The sequence below is a fragment of the Podarcis muralis genome, chromosome 14 (assembly GCF_964188315.1).
Source record: "Podarcis muralis chromosome 14, rPodMur119.hap1.1, whole genome shotgun sequence".
NCBI classification, from domain to species: Eukaryota; Metazoa; Chordata; class Lepidosauria; order Squamata; family Lacertidae; genus Podarcis; species Podarcis muralis.
This window is the reverse complement of record NC_135668.1, coordinates 11,153,665-11,171,087: the sequence shown is the minus strand read 5'-3', so window position 1 is coordinate 11,171,087 and position 17,423 is coordinate 11,153,665. Positions and strand designations below refer to the sequence as shown.

The window sequence follows — 17,423 nt, the reverse complement described above, 5'->3', positions numbered from 1 at the left end:
TGCAAGTCCTTAGCATGAAGGTTGTAGCAGAAGCTGTCGAGATGCAGAGAAGTTGTGTGCAGGGGGGGGGGGGACAGAGGGATAACAAGGCAAAGTTCTTTGTGGTTCCTACTAAGGAATAGAGAAAGAGGAGAAAGTAGAATAAAGACTGGTGGAAAACACAAAATGGGGCTCCATGTATGGCGCTTCCTAGATTTGTCAGCCCAGTTGTGTGGAATGAATCCATCCCTGACCTAGCAACTTGCAAGAGCTGGCAGGAAATGGTCCATGTCATTGTTCTGACATACACAAGGAAGCTGCCTTGTACTGAGTCAGACCATCCAGTTCAGTGCTGTCTACTCTGACTGGCAGCAGCCCCCCCTGGAGATACCTGGGGCCGAGCCTGGGACCTTCTCCATGCAAGGCAAATACTCTACCACTGGGATTAGTTAACAAGGAGACCACTAAGTGACTTAGCACTGCATTGGATACAACCCAGTGTCTTTTTAACGGCGAGGGAACGTTGCACCAACAACGGCAGGTTCATTTCCCTCTGCTTTTCTTCGGTGCACGGGCTCAGTCAGGCTGCATCAAACGCAACGGCTTTTCATGGCGTGAGATGACAATGCAAAGAGGAGGCAGCCTCATCCATCACCCTGCACTGCAGAAGGGCTGTGGCTTGCGCTAAAAGGCCAAAGTGAGCAATTTCGGTCATCACGATTAGCACTGCAGATGCCCAATATGGTACCCTGACAATTGGAGGCTTTTGCTATCACAGCATTTTAGTAGCAATTTTCATACTACAGCTTGCAAGCATTTTCTCTTATCACCTCCATGGAATGAAGTATGTATCCTGTACATCTCCAGTTGTAATCCCACGCAGCACCATTCATTTTTTTAAAAAAAAACACATTCAAAGTATCTTTTAGAATTTAGGTATTTTGAGGTGTCTTCACTATTTAAGACTATGGCTGACGGGCAAATGTAACAGAAGTATACTACATTCACAATACACTTTTCTAATACAATCCTGTTTCTGATACTGTACTTTATTAAATGCTTTACTACAAGATACATTGGCGCAGGTTTTCGTTTTCTTCTTTTTCGTGCATTGCCTCTCTGAAGGCTTTGATCCTGTACTGTGGAAATTATTCTAGACGTCTGTGAACATGCATTGGGGGTGGAGAGAAATCTCTGCCATTTGAGACACGTTTTTTGTGAGAAACACTTTTTGTGACGCAAAACCTATTTGAAACCTATTTCAGAAAGGCTGGATCAGGTGCCAGTAAGAACAGAAAGGCTATATCCAAGGATCTGTACAAAATGTGGAAACTGTGACTTGTAGCCAATGCTACTCCTGCTTAAAATAGATCCGTTTAAAGTGATGGACATAACTAACTTGGGTGCCTTAATTTAAGTGGGCCGGCTATGAGCTGAATGCAATTTTCTACAATAGTATGTCTATCTCCCAGAAATCATCATTCTGACAAGAGTTCAGAATCTTTTATTTCAGAAGTCTGCCCAAACCCACTTAAAAAACGCGGGTGGCGCTGTGGTCTAAACCACTGAGCCACTTGGGCTTGCCGATCAGAAGATTGGTGGTTCGAATCCCTGCGACTGGGTGAGCTCCCATTGCTTTGTCCCAGCTCCTGCCAACCTAGCAATTCAAAAGCATGCCAGTGCAAGTAGATAAATAGGTACCATTGCATCGGGAAGGTAAATGGCATTTCTGTGTGCTCTGGTTTCCGTCACGGTGTCCCGTTGTGCCAGAAGCAGTTTAGTCCTGCTGGCCACATGACGTGGAAAGCTGTCTGTGGGCAAACGCTGGCTCCCTTGGCCTGAAAGCGAGTTGAGCGCCACAACTCCATAGTTGCCTTTAACTGGACTTACCCATCCAGGGGTCCTTTACCTTCTTTTTTTTTTTACTTACAAAACCTGCAGAAAAGACATACTATTTAAGAACATAAATAGACTGCTGGATGAGGCCAGTGGCTAATCTAGTCTAGCATCCTGTTCTCAGTGGCCAACCAGATGCCTCTGGAAAACCTGCAAGCTCCCCTCCTGTGGTTTCCAACAACTGGTGTTCAGATACATTACTGTCTCCGTCCACAAGTGCCATCGATGGCACTCTGCTTCATGAATTTCTCTAGATATGCATGTGAAAGTATTTTAAACATGTTTCCAGAGGTTAAAACAAATACGAAAGATGTAGTTCACCCATTACTTTGGGCACTAGGATAATTGTTCTCTTCAAGCTGCATGGTGTTATGAGATGCAAGTAAGTGCATCTCATAACACCCCTGGTAAGTGCAAAACAATTCCACTGGAGGCTTCTCTTTCAAAGAAAGTGAAGAAGTGTTGACAGGAAATCTATAGGGAGAACTTAAAGCGGATTCATTTCACCCCAACGTCAATCCTTATGGCAACAGCTTTCACTGGGCTTGAATAAAAAGGAGCGGGGGGGGGGGGCAGGGATATCTGAAATGAAAACCTTAGAACTTTGCAGTTGCTTTTCAAAACAGACCTCAAGGCTGCTGTGAGACACTGAATGGCTGTGTTCCATCGAAGAATAGAAGTACTGCACTTGATTTTAAATAGGGACATATATTAATCAATTAATTGCATTTATATCCCACTCTTCTTCCCAGGGCAGCAAACACTAACTGTAAAACAATTAGAATACCGAAAAACAATTCCAATACAGATGCAGACTGGGAAAGCTCTCTCCTTAAAAGGCGTGTTGAAAGAGGGTATGTTTGCTGACATCAATCTGTCTCAGGAGACAATGGAGGATTGTGCCTTTGAGGGTGAAGTCAAGGTTGCAGCAAGCACCTGCTGTGGCTGTAGACACCGATACAGGAGAGACATGCTTTGTTGCAGCTGGGGCAGATGAAGGCATCTGGTTGTGCTGCTGCAGATGCACCATGGTGTTTATTCTCTGTCTGATATTTGACAGGGTAGGTGCCACAACACTAAGGCCAGATTTCTATATTGTGCAGAACAGACCAGATAAGACAGTGTCTGTAGGAGGCCCTTGCCTGCTTTCACTGTGCAGCGATCCCTCTTGCTGTTCTGGCTTCTGAGATTCAGAATTTTTTTTTCCCTTGTTTTCCTCCTCCAAAAACTAGGTGCATCTTGTGGTCTGGTGCGTCTTATAGAGCGAAAAATGCGGTAATTTGTATGTGTAGTAGTTCCAGACACAAGCAAATTGTGAGACTTCTATCCATCTTTGCAGTGCCGGTGCTATGAACCGCTGGTAATAGATGGGGCAGAATATTGTAACCTGAAGTTCCCCAACCCTGACATATACAATAGCATCCTCATTCATTTTCCACAACCAAGATATTAAATTTCTGATTTCAGTTTTTCAGAAAGCATAAAGAATAAAAAAGCATAATCAATAGATTCATTTTTCTTTATGGTCATAAAATCAATGTATTTAAAATAATGCTGCAGTAGTTAGAACAAAAGTCAGACACTTGGACAGCTTTGGAAATTTTAATACACTCAAATGAAACAGAAAAGCATATTTTTGAAATGTATTTGCAAAGCACCAGACATTCTGTATTTTCTATACAGATAGGCTGAAAAACAAAGACAGTTCACATTCTTAAAGTGCATTTTGCATTTATTACATGAAAACTACATATATCTGCACACAAGTATCTATGTTTTGAACATTACCCTGACACAAAGAAAAATACATTTTTACCAAGGTTCTTCCCTTTGTTTAAAAAAGTCTCCGAGCAAGGTATTGTGCCATACATACTTTAAAATCTCAACTGATTTCCAAAACAGTTAAAACTGGTTCATTTTAAGAACAAATATCTTTCTATATATATTTTTATATCTGTATAAAGACACATGTACACACACATGGAGAAAAAAATATTCAGAGCTGTATCCGTCAGCTCCGATATGCACAAAATCTGCATGACAGGCTTATCTATCTCAAGGCTCCATAATAATGACTTTCATCATAAATACTTAATCTTCCTTACACTTTATCTTATAAGTATATACAGCTGTTTCCTAACAATCCTGATTCAGAGTTGTCTCAGGGATATATTTTCAAAGCAGAAATACGAAGGCAATTACTAGTTTTGGAAGGATCACTTCCTTTATTAATGTATAGTTAAAGGACATTGGCCTGCAGAAGGCGAAGGTCAAATAATTTTAGTGCAAGTATAGTTAGTGGAATTACCTATATACGACTTGTAACAAGTACACGATAATAAATCAATCCAAAAGGTTTGCTTTTGAATCCTCAGATATTTAGTTCTTTAAGAACAGTTTTGATTCCAGCTCTTCAGTCTTCTTCTACTGCTGCTGATAAGAAGTTGCATAGGAGTTTTCCTCATCGTCCTCCCTGTTGAGAAAAAAGGAAGCTTGTGAAAATGTTTCCAGGTGCTTATAAAATTTACTCCACAAAGTAAAGCATTTAAGGAATGTAGCAGAATGGTCATTCCTTGTAGGAAATCTTCACAATTTTTGAGCAGCAATGTATCAAGCGAGCCCACAAGCATTTTGTATACAGTGAGAAGTCTACAGTCGTACCTTGGTTCTCGAATGCTATCCATTCTGGAAGTCCGTTTGACTTCCAAAAACCAAGGTGTGGCTTCTGATTGGCTGCAGGAGCTTTCTGCACTCAATCGGAAGTTGCGTCAGACGTTCAGCTTCCAAAAAAAGTTCACAAACCGCAACACTTACTTCAGGGTTTGCAGTGTTCAGGAGCCAAAACGTTTGAGTCACAAGGCGTTCGAGAACCAAGGTACGACTTTATATTTTGACTACATAAAATGAAATATAATATAATCCCTGCCCTCAGACTTACAATCTACAAAACCATACCACAAAAGGGAAAAAAATAGATCAGTAGCAAATAAGAAATATGCAGATGCAAGTACAACCTCTAAGTTACAAGTTTTTCTATTGATAAGCTGGGGTGAAAAAGTTCCAGGAGAGATGGCAAAAGTTGCTGGTCTCTCAGCTGCACTAATGGCATGGGCTTGCAACCTTTTTATTTGTTGCAGCCTTAAGTAGTGACTGCTTCTGGGCAGCAGTTCTTGCTACTTTGCACAATTTATTATGGCTTTGCTAATGATGGCAGGGGCAAGGACAATTAAGTCCTTCCAACAACATTTGAAATCATATTCAGCTACGTCAGGAAACTGAATTCTGCTCCGACTTCTACAATCTGGCTATTTCTATGCTCCCAATGGTCCTATGGAATTATGGCATACATAGACCCTGCGTATATTAAAAAAACAGCAAAACATATCACAAAAGGAAGATGGTTTGGGTCAACAAATAAAATTAAATAAAATTAAAAGAATAAAATTAAAGAATAAAATTAAATATCTTTCAGTGTCCCTATCGAGCAGAACAAATGCCATTTTTAGAACTGTAATTCAAACTTAGCCACCTGCCAAATGGACTGTATCATAGAAGGATGGGGGGGGCGGGGGGGACGACTGCATTTGTCAAAGGAATTGAACTAAATTATTGCAACCTTTCCGCAAAGAGTGTTTTGTTTTACTAAAAGAATTTCTAAAAATAAGCTAAATGCACTCCTTTAATTTTTATCAAAATAAAAAAAGAAAAAGGAAAATACAAAGGCATAGAATAGAAGAACTGTTGCCCTGAGCAAGGAAATAATTATTGTGCATTAACAAAAGGTCAAGAATGAATGAGGCCATAGAGATGCTTGCAAATATATGCACTGCTACACTCTGGAGTGGGAGGGAAAGGAAGAGGGAGGGAGAGCCCTGTCATCCCCCTGAGAAGGGAAGAAAAGGGTGAAAAGTTTTGCTCCTGGCCTTGTTGGTGTGCAAGTTGTATTGGTGCAACTGGCAGCTTTTCAGTAGTGGCATCCACCCTGTGGAATGTTCTCCAATCAGACGTCAGATAGTCAACTATACAACTTTCCGTAGACATCGGAAGGTAGCGTTGTATGTGGATTTTTAAAATGTTCTGTGTTTTTATTATGTTGGAAGCCACCCAGAGTGGCTGGGGCAACCCAGTCAAATTGGCAGGGTATAAATAAATTATGATGATGATGATGATGATGATGATGATGATGGCTGCGTCAATTATCTTAACTGTTTTTACTTCGTGTGGGTTTCTTGTTGTCTTTTTTATTGAAGGTGAAATGTGCCTGGAAGGAGAGGAGCTGGGAGAGCAGAGGGGCAATCACAGTAGTTCAGGGTAAGGGGAGGTTTGGTGCGGGAAGGAACATATAGCACAGGCAATTAATGACTGTGCTGTGTGCCAGCCCTCAGGTCTGATGTGCCTGCAGCTGTTGAATGGTGGGTTGATTCTGAACAAGTTCTCCCTCATCCATGATCTGATTGTGGATGAGGAGGCCAATCTCATTACAGTGGTACCTCTGGTTACGTACGTAATTCGTCCCGGAGGTCCGTTCTTAACCTGAAACTGTTCTTAACCTGAAGCACCACTTTAGATAATGGGGTCTTCCGCTGCCGCCAGGCTGCTGCTGCATGATTTCTGTTCTCATCCTTAAGCAAAGTTCTTAACCCGAGGTACTATTTCTGGGTTAGCAGAGTCTGTAACCTGAAGCGTATGTAACCCGAGGTACTACTGTAGTATCGCTGGGACCAGGGCAGGGCAGGAAGATTAAACTCTGGACAGGTCTTTGGTCATTGGATTTTTGCTTTTCTCAAAGTTTTTAAAAACGGAATTACTTCAGTTCTCTAGGTATGTGTGTGTAAAATTTTAGCCACTGAGCTGATCAAAGTATCTGGAATTTGCCTAACCAAATCTGTAACATGGAAGCTCAAATACTAGAATTTCCTGAATATTCTCAAAATTTTCAGGAAAAATTGTAAACCCTTTCCAACAGTACTGTGCTTTAGTGGGTAACTCTCTGTTTTGTATGCTACTGTTCTAAGTATTATCCACACCAAGCCCTCAAAATGTGTTTAAATAAGCAGGCAGTTTTCTTTTTTCTTTACCTGTTATCTTCAGGTTTTAGTTTCCGAGCTGCCTGCTTGGACATCTTAATCTGCAAGTCCAGTCTATGTAGAAAATCTTTGGCAGATAATTCTTCAGGTGGAGGGAGCTGATTGTCAGGCTCTTGAGGACTGGGTGAAGAGTTGTCTTCCTGAACTGTCACTGGTCCATCTTCACAAGAAGAGGGGGTGTCAGCTTCATTCTCTGGAGACTCCAATGAGTTAAGTCCATTAAACAGCAAAGGCTTCTCAGATATAACAGGGATATTCAATGTTTTTCTCAGAAATATACAGTCATTGGTGAACAGTTTATTTGCCCTTTTAATTTGCTCCATCTGAAACAGACATAAAACTATGTTTACTGATTCAAGTAAAGATTGTTTATCAATTTTCTACAAACAGCTTCATGACTCACATTTCCTTCTTAAATGTAATGTCTCAGCAACTTTACCATCTCTTCTTTCAAATATACACTATAAAATATATCTTTCAATAAAGAAATTAAACAATAAAATATGATCCCTTTGGGCATATTCTCTTATTGGTGCCCTGTAATAATGTTTCTTACAAAAAGGAGAAAATAATGCTGCAAAACACAAATTGAATTTAAATACCAGGCAACCAGGCAAGTTATCTCTCACTCATTCAGCAGATTAATGGAACTGGACGTCATGAACCGGGACACCTAATGCAAAATATTCCATGGAACTTGAAAATTAGGGGTCCCAAGAGCTTATCTGAGTTTCTAGTTGCCAGCCTTGGTGCCCCTTCCAGCACTTGCTAGAAACAAGTGTGAAAGAGGGCCTTGTCATCTTATTTACATCCCTTCCACTCTCCTTCATTTGCCAGTTAACTCGTCAAGTAATAAACATAAAATATCATATAACTACAGTGACATTAAAGATGGCATAACTGAAGAGCTGTGGCTCTAACTGCACCACACCATCAGCCATCCAAAATTCCCACGATGGTGTTAGGAAAAGCTTATAATTAACAGTCATGGAACTAGACTGAGCGTCAACATGAAGCCCTATGTCCTATTACAGCTGAAATAACAGGTGCCTACCATAGACATGTGAATATTTAAGTTATAGTAAAGGTTTTGGAGACAAACTGTATTTCCAACTCTAACTAGACAAAGAAAAAACCCTGAAATTAAATTGCATTTTCTTTTTTATTTCCATAACTGTATGAAACAGTTTTGTGTTTTTGTTTATTGAAACTAGTTTTTATATATTTTTCACTATCAGGCAACAGTTTCTCCATATACGTGAATCGTCTCAAGTAGGGTAGTCTCAACCAAATAACACAATATTTTCTCTGAGGCGTTGTTTTCACTATGGGCTAGCAAGAAAATGTAGCAGCCACAGCACAGCTTAATAAATAATGCACATAAAGCTATTATGTAACTCAAGATTTTGTTTCCCTCCTGCTTCTCTAGCACATGGCTCAAGAAATGTAAAACTTCAAAGGAATTTTTAACATCCTGGTTAAAATGATATCTAAATACAAGCATGTTAATTTACACCTATCCCTTAAATCCAAATCAGTAGCTTTCTATGAATCATGCTTGTTAATTTCTGCTTTTCTATATAAATATTGAACCACAGGAATGAGATGAAGCACTACAAATACAGCACTTTAGGTCATATTGTTATTATGAGTCAATACTGGGGACCGGGGACTGAGAAATCATCATAGGTACTAGAATCCAGCACCTGGCTCCATGAGATGCTATCCTGTCATGAGAAAGTTCATCCCACTGTACCAACATGAGCTATCCTCCTCTTTTTATAATCTTTCAATACCTGAGCTCTGCAATCTTCTATATAATTGCTATATAAATCTGTTATAAAATTGCAAACTGTTATTAACTATAAACAAAGCACACCTCCTTCTTCTCTTACTAAGACAGAAGATCCAAAACTAGAAACCTTTGCTTTTGGAAAGTTCAAGGCCCATAGTTATCTCTAAACAAAGTCTCTTGCGCAATGAGTTTTAATGAACCAATATTTTACATCAGCGATAGGAACTTTTCTTTCTTCAAGGGTCACATTGCCTCATACCAAATGTTTAGAAGCTGCATGCCGAAAATGGGTGGGATCTGAGGCAGAAGTGGACAGGGTTATTGCTGTAACATCCGTCTCCCACTATGCAAAATACGGTTTGCTTCCCAGGATGGCATTTTTGGCAGGAGGCTGGTGAGCTAGTTCCTAGCTCTTTTATTAGATGGCTCATTGTCCTGCTGTATGCCATGTAACAGGTAAATGAGTGCACTTATGTGTGTAACTTGACTTCCTCATTTCAGTAAAAGTAGCAAATATATAATTATAAATAAAATCCCTTAATAGCGTGAATGCTTATTTCATAAATATGCTTTAGTAGTTAGCTTAGCTTAGCATATGCAATACTATTAGTAACCCATTCCATTACATCAGTAATTGTCTTATGTTTCCAGGTTTTTCCACCTTCTTCAAGGACAAGCCCAGTGTAAATTTTAACAGGGAGAAATGTAAAGTATTGCACTTGGGCAAAAAAAATGAGAGGCACAAATACAAGATGGGTGACACCTGGCTTGAGAGCAGTACATGTGAAAAGGATCTAGGAGTCTTGGTTGACCACAAACTTGACATGAGCCAACAGTGTGACGCGGCAGCTAAAAAAGCCAATGCAATTCTGGGCTGCATCAATAGGAGTATAGCATCTAGATCAAGGGAAGTAATAGTGCCACTGTATTCTGCTCTGGTCAGACCTCACCTGGAGTACTGTGTCCAGTTCTGGGCACCACAGTTCAAGAAGGACACTGACAAACTGGAACGTGTCCAGAAGAGGGCAACCAAAATGGTCAAAGGCCTGGAAACGATGCCTTATGAGGAACGGCTAAGGGAGCTGGGCATGTTTAGCCTGGAGAAGAGGAGGTTAAGGGGTGATATGATAGCCATGTTCAAATATATAAAAGGATGTCACATAGAGGAGGGAGAAATGTTGTTTTCTGCTGCTCCAGAGAAGCGGACACGGAGCAATGGATCCAAACTACAAGAAAGAAGATTCCACCTAAACATTAGGAAGAACTTCCTGACAGTAAGAGCTGTTTGACAGTGGAATTTGCTGCCAAGGAGTGTGGTGGAGTCTCCGTCTTTGGAGGTCTTTAAGCAGAGGCTTGACAACCATATGTCAGGAGTGCTCTGGTGGTGTTTCCTGCTTGGCAGGGGGTTGGACTCGATGGCCCTTGTGGTCTCTTCCAACTCTATGATTCTATGATTCTATGAATGTTAGTCCAAAAGTTTGCTGTCTCTAGCAACCTATGAGACTAGCTCAGGATCTCCTAAGAAAGGTTGATACAACTCCTGGACTCCTGGTAGCAGCACATATTCCAGGAGTTGCACCTAAATCTCCCCAACCACGCTGCAAGGGATTGTTGGTATGCACCTTAAACCAGTGTTTCCCAGCTGGGCCCCCCCCCCAGGATATTCCAAGGGGGACAGAGGTGAAAATCATGTAAATGGGGGGGGGTGTCATAGCACGAGGCTGGGGGCCACAGAGGGAAGTGAGAAGTGAGGGGGGAAATCATGCTTTTAATAAAAATAAATCCTGATTGGCTGGCTATCCGCAAAAAGTAGCACTATTTTTTGCCGTGTGCTTTTTCTTGGAGCAGTCCTGGTTTGTTTCCTCTCAGAACCCCCAGGTCAGGTAAGTGCAGGGGTGGAGTGGCAATAGGTAGGGCTGAGAGAGCAGGAGCTGTTTGTTGCTGCCACCAAGCAGTGCTGGGCCCGCTGGCAGCCTGGGCCTGACTCAGCAAGGCGCAGGGTGCAATCTACGCCAGCGCCAAATGGATCAGGGCCTTTGGATGTTGCCAATGAGCACAGGGCCTGTCAACAGCATTGGCCTGGCTCTGCAAGGCACAGAGTAAAATGCACCACAGCGCCCAGCCGAGTGGAGTCGTCTGGTGCTGCTGACTTGCCTGTAGTAAATAACTGTCTACTCAGAAGAAAGCCACACTGAGTTCAATGGGCCTTACTACCAAGTAAGGGTTTGTGGGGCTATAGTGTTTTATGTAGGTAGCCAGGGCTTCTCTGGATGACAAAATCTTTCTGCACCAGGTCAGTGAGGACCACTTGCTTTTTAAAATTATCCTTTATACAGTGGTACCTCGCAAGACGAATGCCTCGCAAGACGAAAAACTCGCAAGACGAAAGGGTTTTTGGTTTTTTGAGTTGCTTCGCAAGACGAATTTCCCTATGGGCTTGCTTCGCAAGACGAAAACGTCTTGCAAGTTTGTTTCCTTTTTCTTAAAACCGTTAATACCCAGGGTGCATTGCTTGAAGAGGTGCAGTTGCGACTTGACTTCGAGGAGCAACTCATAGCACACGGTGTGGTAGCCTTTTTTGAGGTTTCCTATGGGAAACCGTGCTTCGCAAGACGAAAAATTCGCAAGACAAAAAAACTCACAGAACGAATTAATTTCGTCTTGCGAGGCACCACTGTATACAGAACTCCCTGTGCGACTTTTGAACTGTATCTGTAGGTTTCCCTCTCTATGTCAAATAACTGGGGTCAAATAAGTGTTGCTTACTTTTTATAATACATGGAAGATGGATCTCCCTCAGGAGGTTCTGGACTCTCCTTCCTTGGAGGCTTCTAAGCAGATGTTGGATGGCCATCTACCATGGATACTTTAGCTGAGTTTCCTACATTGCAGGGAGTTAGAGTAGATGACCATTGGGGCCCCTTCCAGCTCCATGATTCTATGTTTTTCTGCTTCAACAATATTTCATTATGTTCCTATCATTTAATGTAATTGTATTTTGTATACATTATAAAAATTATAAATAAAACATGTTCTATTTACAAACAAAACATTTAAATAGCTACCTTTCTACCAGTTGGTTGGGGGGCATGAGTGTAGCCAGGATTTTTGTTCGGGGGGCAGGCTTTTGTTAGGGGGAACAGAACCTCAGATTTGTACTGATTTTTACTTTTGGGGGGGAAGCTGCCCCCCTGCCATGCCCATGGGGGCCCACAGGAAGGAAACAAGGTTGGAAGGGAGCCACTGTCGGGAAAAGGTTGGGAAACACTTGTTTGTTGCTTCTCTGAGATATTGCTTCTAAAATGTATTGTCACCCACAACAACCACTTCACCTTCTTTTGTATCTGGGTGAATCTTTAAATAATTCATACTACAGGGGAGACATGCAGCCAAGGCAACAAATTGAATCACAGTTCAGTAAGGTTGGGGAAGTGCAACAGTTGTGTAACAAACATCACCTCTCCTGCTACGCAGAGAATCCTCCAAGAAAACTTTCTTTACACAGGGCAACATACCTGACCATGTCTTTGTTCTTAAAGCTAGAGGTGCTGGAGCTCAAATATCTCTGAAAGTCCCTAACCAGTGCCTAAGGTGCTGGCTGTAGTACCTCTTATGATGGTGAAGATACTCTCTTCATGATGAAAGGTGACCACAGCAGGGCAGCTACACATGAAACATTGGCATTTTGTCTGCTGCCCAATTATGTCTTTGGGGGAGGACAGTAGCACAGTGTAGAGAATCTGCATTGCGTTCAGAAGGTCCAAGGTTCAATCCCAGGCATCTTCAGGTAGAGCTGGAAAAAGCTCCTACCTGAAATCCTGGAGAACAGCTGCCTGTCACAATAGAGATTACTGAGCCTAGATGGACCAATGCACCGAATCAGCATAAGGCACTTCCCTGTGTTCTTACAACTTTAGTGATAAAGACAGATGTGCTGGAATTCCAAGCACATCTGTCTAGATTCTAGAAGCTCATCCAGCTCAACATCTGAGGTGCCATCTACAGATATCCATGTTGGGGGGGGGGCATGAGGACACTGCACAGATTTAGAGGAAAGCATTTTTCTCACATCAATCACAGATGCCTGAGGGGCAATTTGTAGTGGGAGCCCCTCTACACATATTCAGAGTGAATTGTTCTCCTTTTATCTGTCACAGATGCCTCAGGAGCTATCTGTAATTATTGAAGGGGAAGAAGAGAAGGCAGGCCCTCTATACATACTTACTTCTTATCACTCATAGAGGCCCAAAATGCTGACTTGGGTTACTGGGCTGCATACCTATTGCACAAGTATTGTCCAATCTCAAATGCCTAAGGGGCTGACAGTTACTGGGAGGGGAGACGAAAGGCCCTCTGTACATGCTCAAACATTCTTCTGTCAATCACCAGCAAAGAGAAGCACTCTCTTCATATCAAGCACAGATGCCTGAGGGACCAGCTGAGCCAAAGGGCAGGGAGAGAAAAGCCTTCTGTACATGTTCATAGACTACATCAGTCACAGATGTCTGGGGATCTATCTATACAGTGGTGCCCCGCAAGACGAATGACTCGCAAGACGAAAAACTCGCTAGACGAAAGGGTTTTCCGTTTTTTGAGTTGTTCCGCAAGACGAATTTCCCTATGGGCTTGCTTCGCAAGACAAAACGTCTTGCGAGTTCTTGCGAGTTTGTTTCCTTTTTCTTAAAGCCGCTAATAGCCGCTAATAGCCGCTAAGCCATTAATAGCCGCTAAGCCGCTAATAGCCGTGCTTCGCAAGACGAAAAAACCGCAATTCGTCTTGCGAGGCACCACTGTAATTAGTTTCAGGAGGAGGAGGAAGGCCCTCTCTGCAAAATTTAAAATGGGGGGGGGGGGCAAATCTGGCTTACTAGCAGTACATGTGAAAAGGATCTAGGGACCAAGACTTTAAGCAATGGCTTCAAGTTACAGAAAACACTAAACACCAGGAAGAACTTTGTGACAATAAGAGTGGTTCAACCCTAGAGTGGTCTCCCTCGGGAGGTTGTGAACTCTGCTTAATGGAGGATTTTAGGCAGAGGTTGGATGGCCATCCGTCATGGATGCTTTAGATTTCTGCATTGCAGGGTTTAGGACTGGATGACACTGGGGGTTCCTTCCGACTCTACAATTCTACGCTTTTAAGAGTACTCTTCCTAACAGTCACACGTCTGAGAATCCAGCTGGAGTCACTGAGAACGTGGGGGGGGGGAAGCACTCTGCACATGCTTCAGATAAAGGGGGGGCCGCTAGTTTTCGCTTATCCATCCCGCAATTATTCCACTCTGGTGGTGGGAGCCCCCAGAAGAAGACGGCACTCTGCACATGTTCAGGCGCTCCCCCCCCCCCAAGCCGCGTCCTCTTACCCATAGCAAGGACGCCGACCCTTGGCAGGGACTAGCCAGCGACCCTGCCGGCCCAGCCGAGCGCGGCCCTCACCTACCGTCACGCCGTACTTGAGCGCGATGCCTTGCAGGGTGTCGCAGGCGCTGATGCGGTGCTCCACGTAGCGCTCGGCCAGCGGCGCCGCCACGGTGGCCGTGCTGCCGTACGAGCGGGTCTTGGTGCGCGCCAGGCTGAGGGACAGCTCGGCCTCCGTCTCGGACGCATCCGGCCCGGGAAGCGGCTCCTCCCGAAGGAACAGCCCGGGCACCGGCAGGAACTCCGCCATGGGCCTTTTTTTTCCCCTCGCGCGCTCTCTCCCTCTCAGCGCCTGGCGGGCGACGCCGGGATTCGCCGCCGCCGCCGCCACATCCTCCCTCCCCTCAGCTTTTCCTGAGGAGAAGGCAGGCCGTCAGGTCGCCCGGAGCAACGGCCTCCTGCTACGCGCCTGCGCACCAGGAAAACTGGAGTGTGTGTGTGTGTGGAGAAAGTTCCCCCTCTCGGCGAAGGTCTCCGCTCCGCAACCGACCTCCCACCCCCGCCGTCTGCGCGTGCGGGCAACCGCCGGCGCATGCGCCGGTCCCGCTAGCGCGCCAACTCGAGGCGAAGACGGTTTGTCCCTCAGGCCAACCGCCGCCACTGGCGCGCGCCAAGTTATGGTCGTTGCTCTAACCGCCTCCCTCTTATTCAATGGGGGCTATGAACTCTTGATTAAAATACATGGGAGTGAGGGGAAGGGGCGTTTTCCTTATCAATTCCTCCAATTATTAATTCCTCCAAACATTATTATCAATGCTATTAATAATTATTCGCGTTAATCATCATCATTAATTCCTCCAAAGAATCCATATTGCTTTTTTTGACAGCTCTTCTGACTCCGACCGTTGCTTTAGGGAAGCTTTTAATGTTTAATAGGTTATTGTATTTTAGTGTTTTGTTGGAAGCCGCCCAGAGTGGCTGGGGAAACCCAGCCAGACGGGTGGGGTATAAATAATAAATTATTATTATTATTATTATTATACATCCATAGTTTCTCCCTTGTCATCTAAAATTATTGTTGCTGCCAGGATGCCCAAAACGTAGCTTTTAAGAGGCCGTGGCAATACTACTCTCGGAAGCAAGTGCACAAAACTATTAAAAATGCACAACTTGCAGACTTGACATATAGAATAAGAGAACAAGAAGAACATAACGTTTAAAGAAGACTGGCAAACGTTTGTTGGCCATATGGGAAATAATTGTGTACAGCCGAAAACGCTGGCAGCATTAAGATAAATTCAACTGTGTAAACAAGTTTTGATGGATGTAATAATGGAAAACCGATTGGTGTAGTTTTTATAAAATACACAGGGACTTATGATATGTAAAATGAACCATGGAAAGAGAAGAAGGGAAGAGATTGATATCTTAAGGATGTAAAATGAGTATTTTAAATTGCAAAACAAAATTTAAATAAAAATTATATACAAAAGAACAAAACTATCAAAAGAATATTGTGTTGTATTCAGTGCTTGTCCTACTCGGACTAGACCCATTGAAGTTAATGGGCGTGATTAACTTAAATTTATTAATTTCAATGAGCGTACTCTTGAGGATGTCCTTAGCTGGACATACCTCCTATGAGAATGGGGTGGGGAATAAGAACCCTAATTTCAGCATCAATCACATTTTTACAGTATTCTATTTAATAACGAAACCAGCTTTTTAAACACAGTATTGAATAGTTTGATATTAACCACTTCTACACTTTTAAAACAATTATTTTGACTGCTGCTGTTAGTGGGTGGTGTGTCCAGGGGCAAAAGTAGGCTTTCTGTCACCTGGGTCAGAGACCCAGTTTGGCAAACACACCACATGTGTTTGTGTAGACACACACACAATCCCCTCAACAATTTGTTTGTAGAAGGCATAAAAAAATAGGCAATATATAATTCGAATACAAAGATTTATTTTTAAACATTATTTGTATTGATTTCCAGCATCATTTAAACAACAAGATATCCAACGTAACATAACTAGTAAATAATAAATAAAATATTATAAAAGTATGCATTTTTACAGTATTAGGATATATAATTTATAGCAATTGATAGCACTATTATTATTTTTTATGTCTGAGATAAATAATTTTTTGTTATTTAGTCATTTAGTCGTGTCTGACTCTTCGTGAACCTATGGACCAGAGCACGCCAGGCACTCCTGTCTTCCACTGCCTCCCGCAGTTTGGTCAAACTCATGCTGGTAGCTTCGAGAACACTATCCAACCATCTCGTCCTCTGTCATCCCCTTCTCCTTGTGCCCTCCATCTTTCCCAACATCAGTGTCTTCTCCAGGGAGTCTTCTCTTCTCATGAGGTGGCCAAAGTATTGGAGCCTCAGCTTCACGATCTGTCCTTCCAGTGAGCATTTAGGGCTGATTTCCTTCAGAATGGAGAGGTTTGATCTTCTTGCAGTCCATGGGACTCTCAAGAGTCTCCTTCAGCACCATAAATTACTGTTGTATATTAAAGGCCAGAGTCAAACTGATTGAGGATGGGGAGGGTGGGTGGAGAATAAGAATACAAAAGAACAATATACATGATGCTTCAGATCCAAAGGAGGCTATTATATACCGGCAGCACTGAAATTATTTGAGGTAAAGTTTATAGCCCAATTCATAGACAGTGCCCAGTTAGATTCCCTTCCAAATTCAACATCGTTGGAGCGCATCAAAACCACTGAAGGTGTAATTAGTATATCGGAGATTTCACATAGCTGGTTTTTAGTGGATCTTTACTGGCTGCAGTGGCAGGCAGGAGCTAAAGTGTTCAATCCTTTAACCTCATAGCAAGCAAAGAAGATGTTCAGCTCCTCTGCCAATGAATCATCATGTTCCCCGTATTGCCCTTGTAGTTGGTTAGGTGCTGCAGTCCTTGCCACACTTGTTTCATGTTGTTATCAGCTAAATAATTTTCCACCTTAAGCTTATATTGTTGTTTTGCTGGCTTAATGCCTTTTTTGAGATTTATTCACGCCTCTCTGTATATGTCTATATTCCCTGTCTTAAAGGCAGAATCCCGGGTTTTCAGGAGTGTTCTTACCTCAGCAGTCATCCATGGTTTACAGTTACCATAGACTCTAATGCATCTCTGCGATGTTACATTATCGGTGCACACTTTAATATAGGAAAGTATAGCATCTGTGTATCTGTGCAGATCTTGATGTTCAAACACACTCCAATCAGTGCTCTCAAAACAATCCTGGAGCTGACTAAGAGACCCTTTGGCCAAATTCTGTTTTTATAACTGG

General features: G+C 42.7%; 1 protein-coding gene across 1 annotated transcript; it reads right to left on the bottom strand.

Moving 5' to 3' along the window:
• Positions 1-3,458: 3,458 nt before the first annotated feature.
• On the bottom strand, positions 3,459-14,679 carry LYSMD2 (LysM domain containing 2). Its single transcript, XM_028706270.2, has 3 exons — positions 14,198-14,679; positions 6,954-7,285; positions 3,459-4,348 (listed from the first exon to the last, which is right to left on the bottom strand). Exons 1-3 carry the CDS (start codon positions 14,423-14,425, stop codon positions 4,300-4,302), a joined length of 609 nt encoding a protein of 202 aa, XP_028562103.2. The 5' UTR covers positions 14,426-14,679; the 3' UTR covers positions 3,459-4,299.
• Between the last annotated feature and the right edge of the window lie 2,744 nt (positions 14,680-17,423).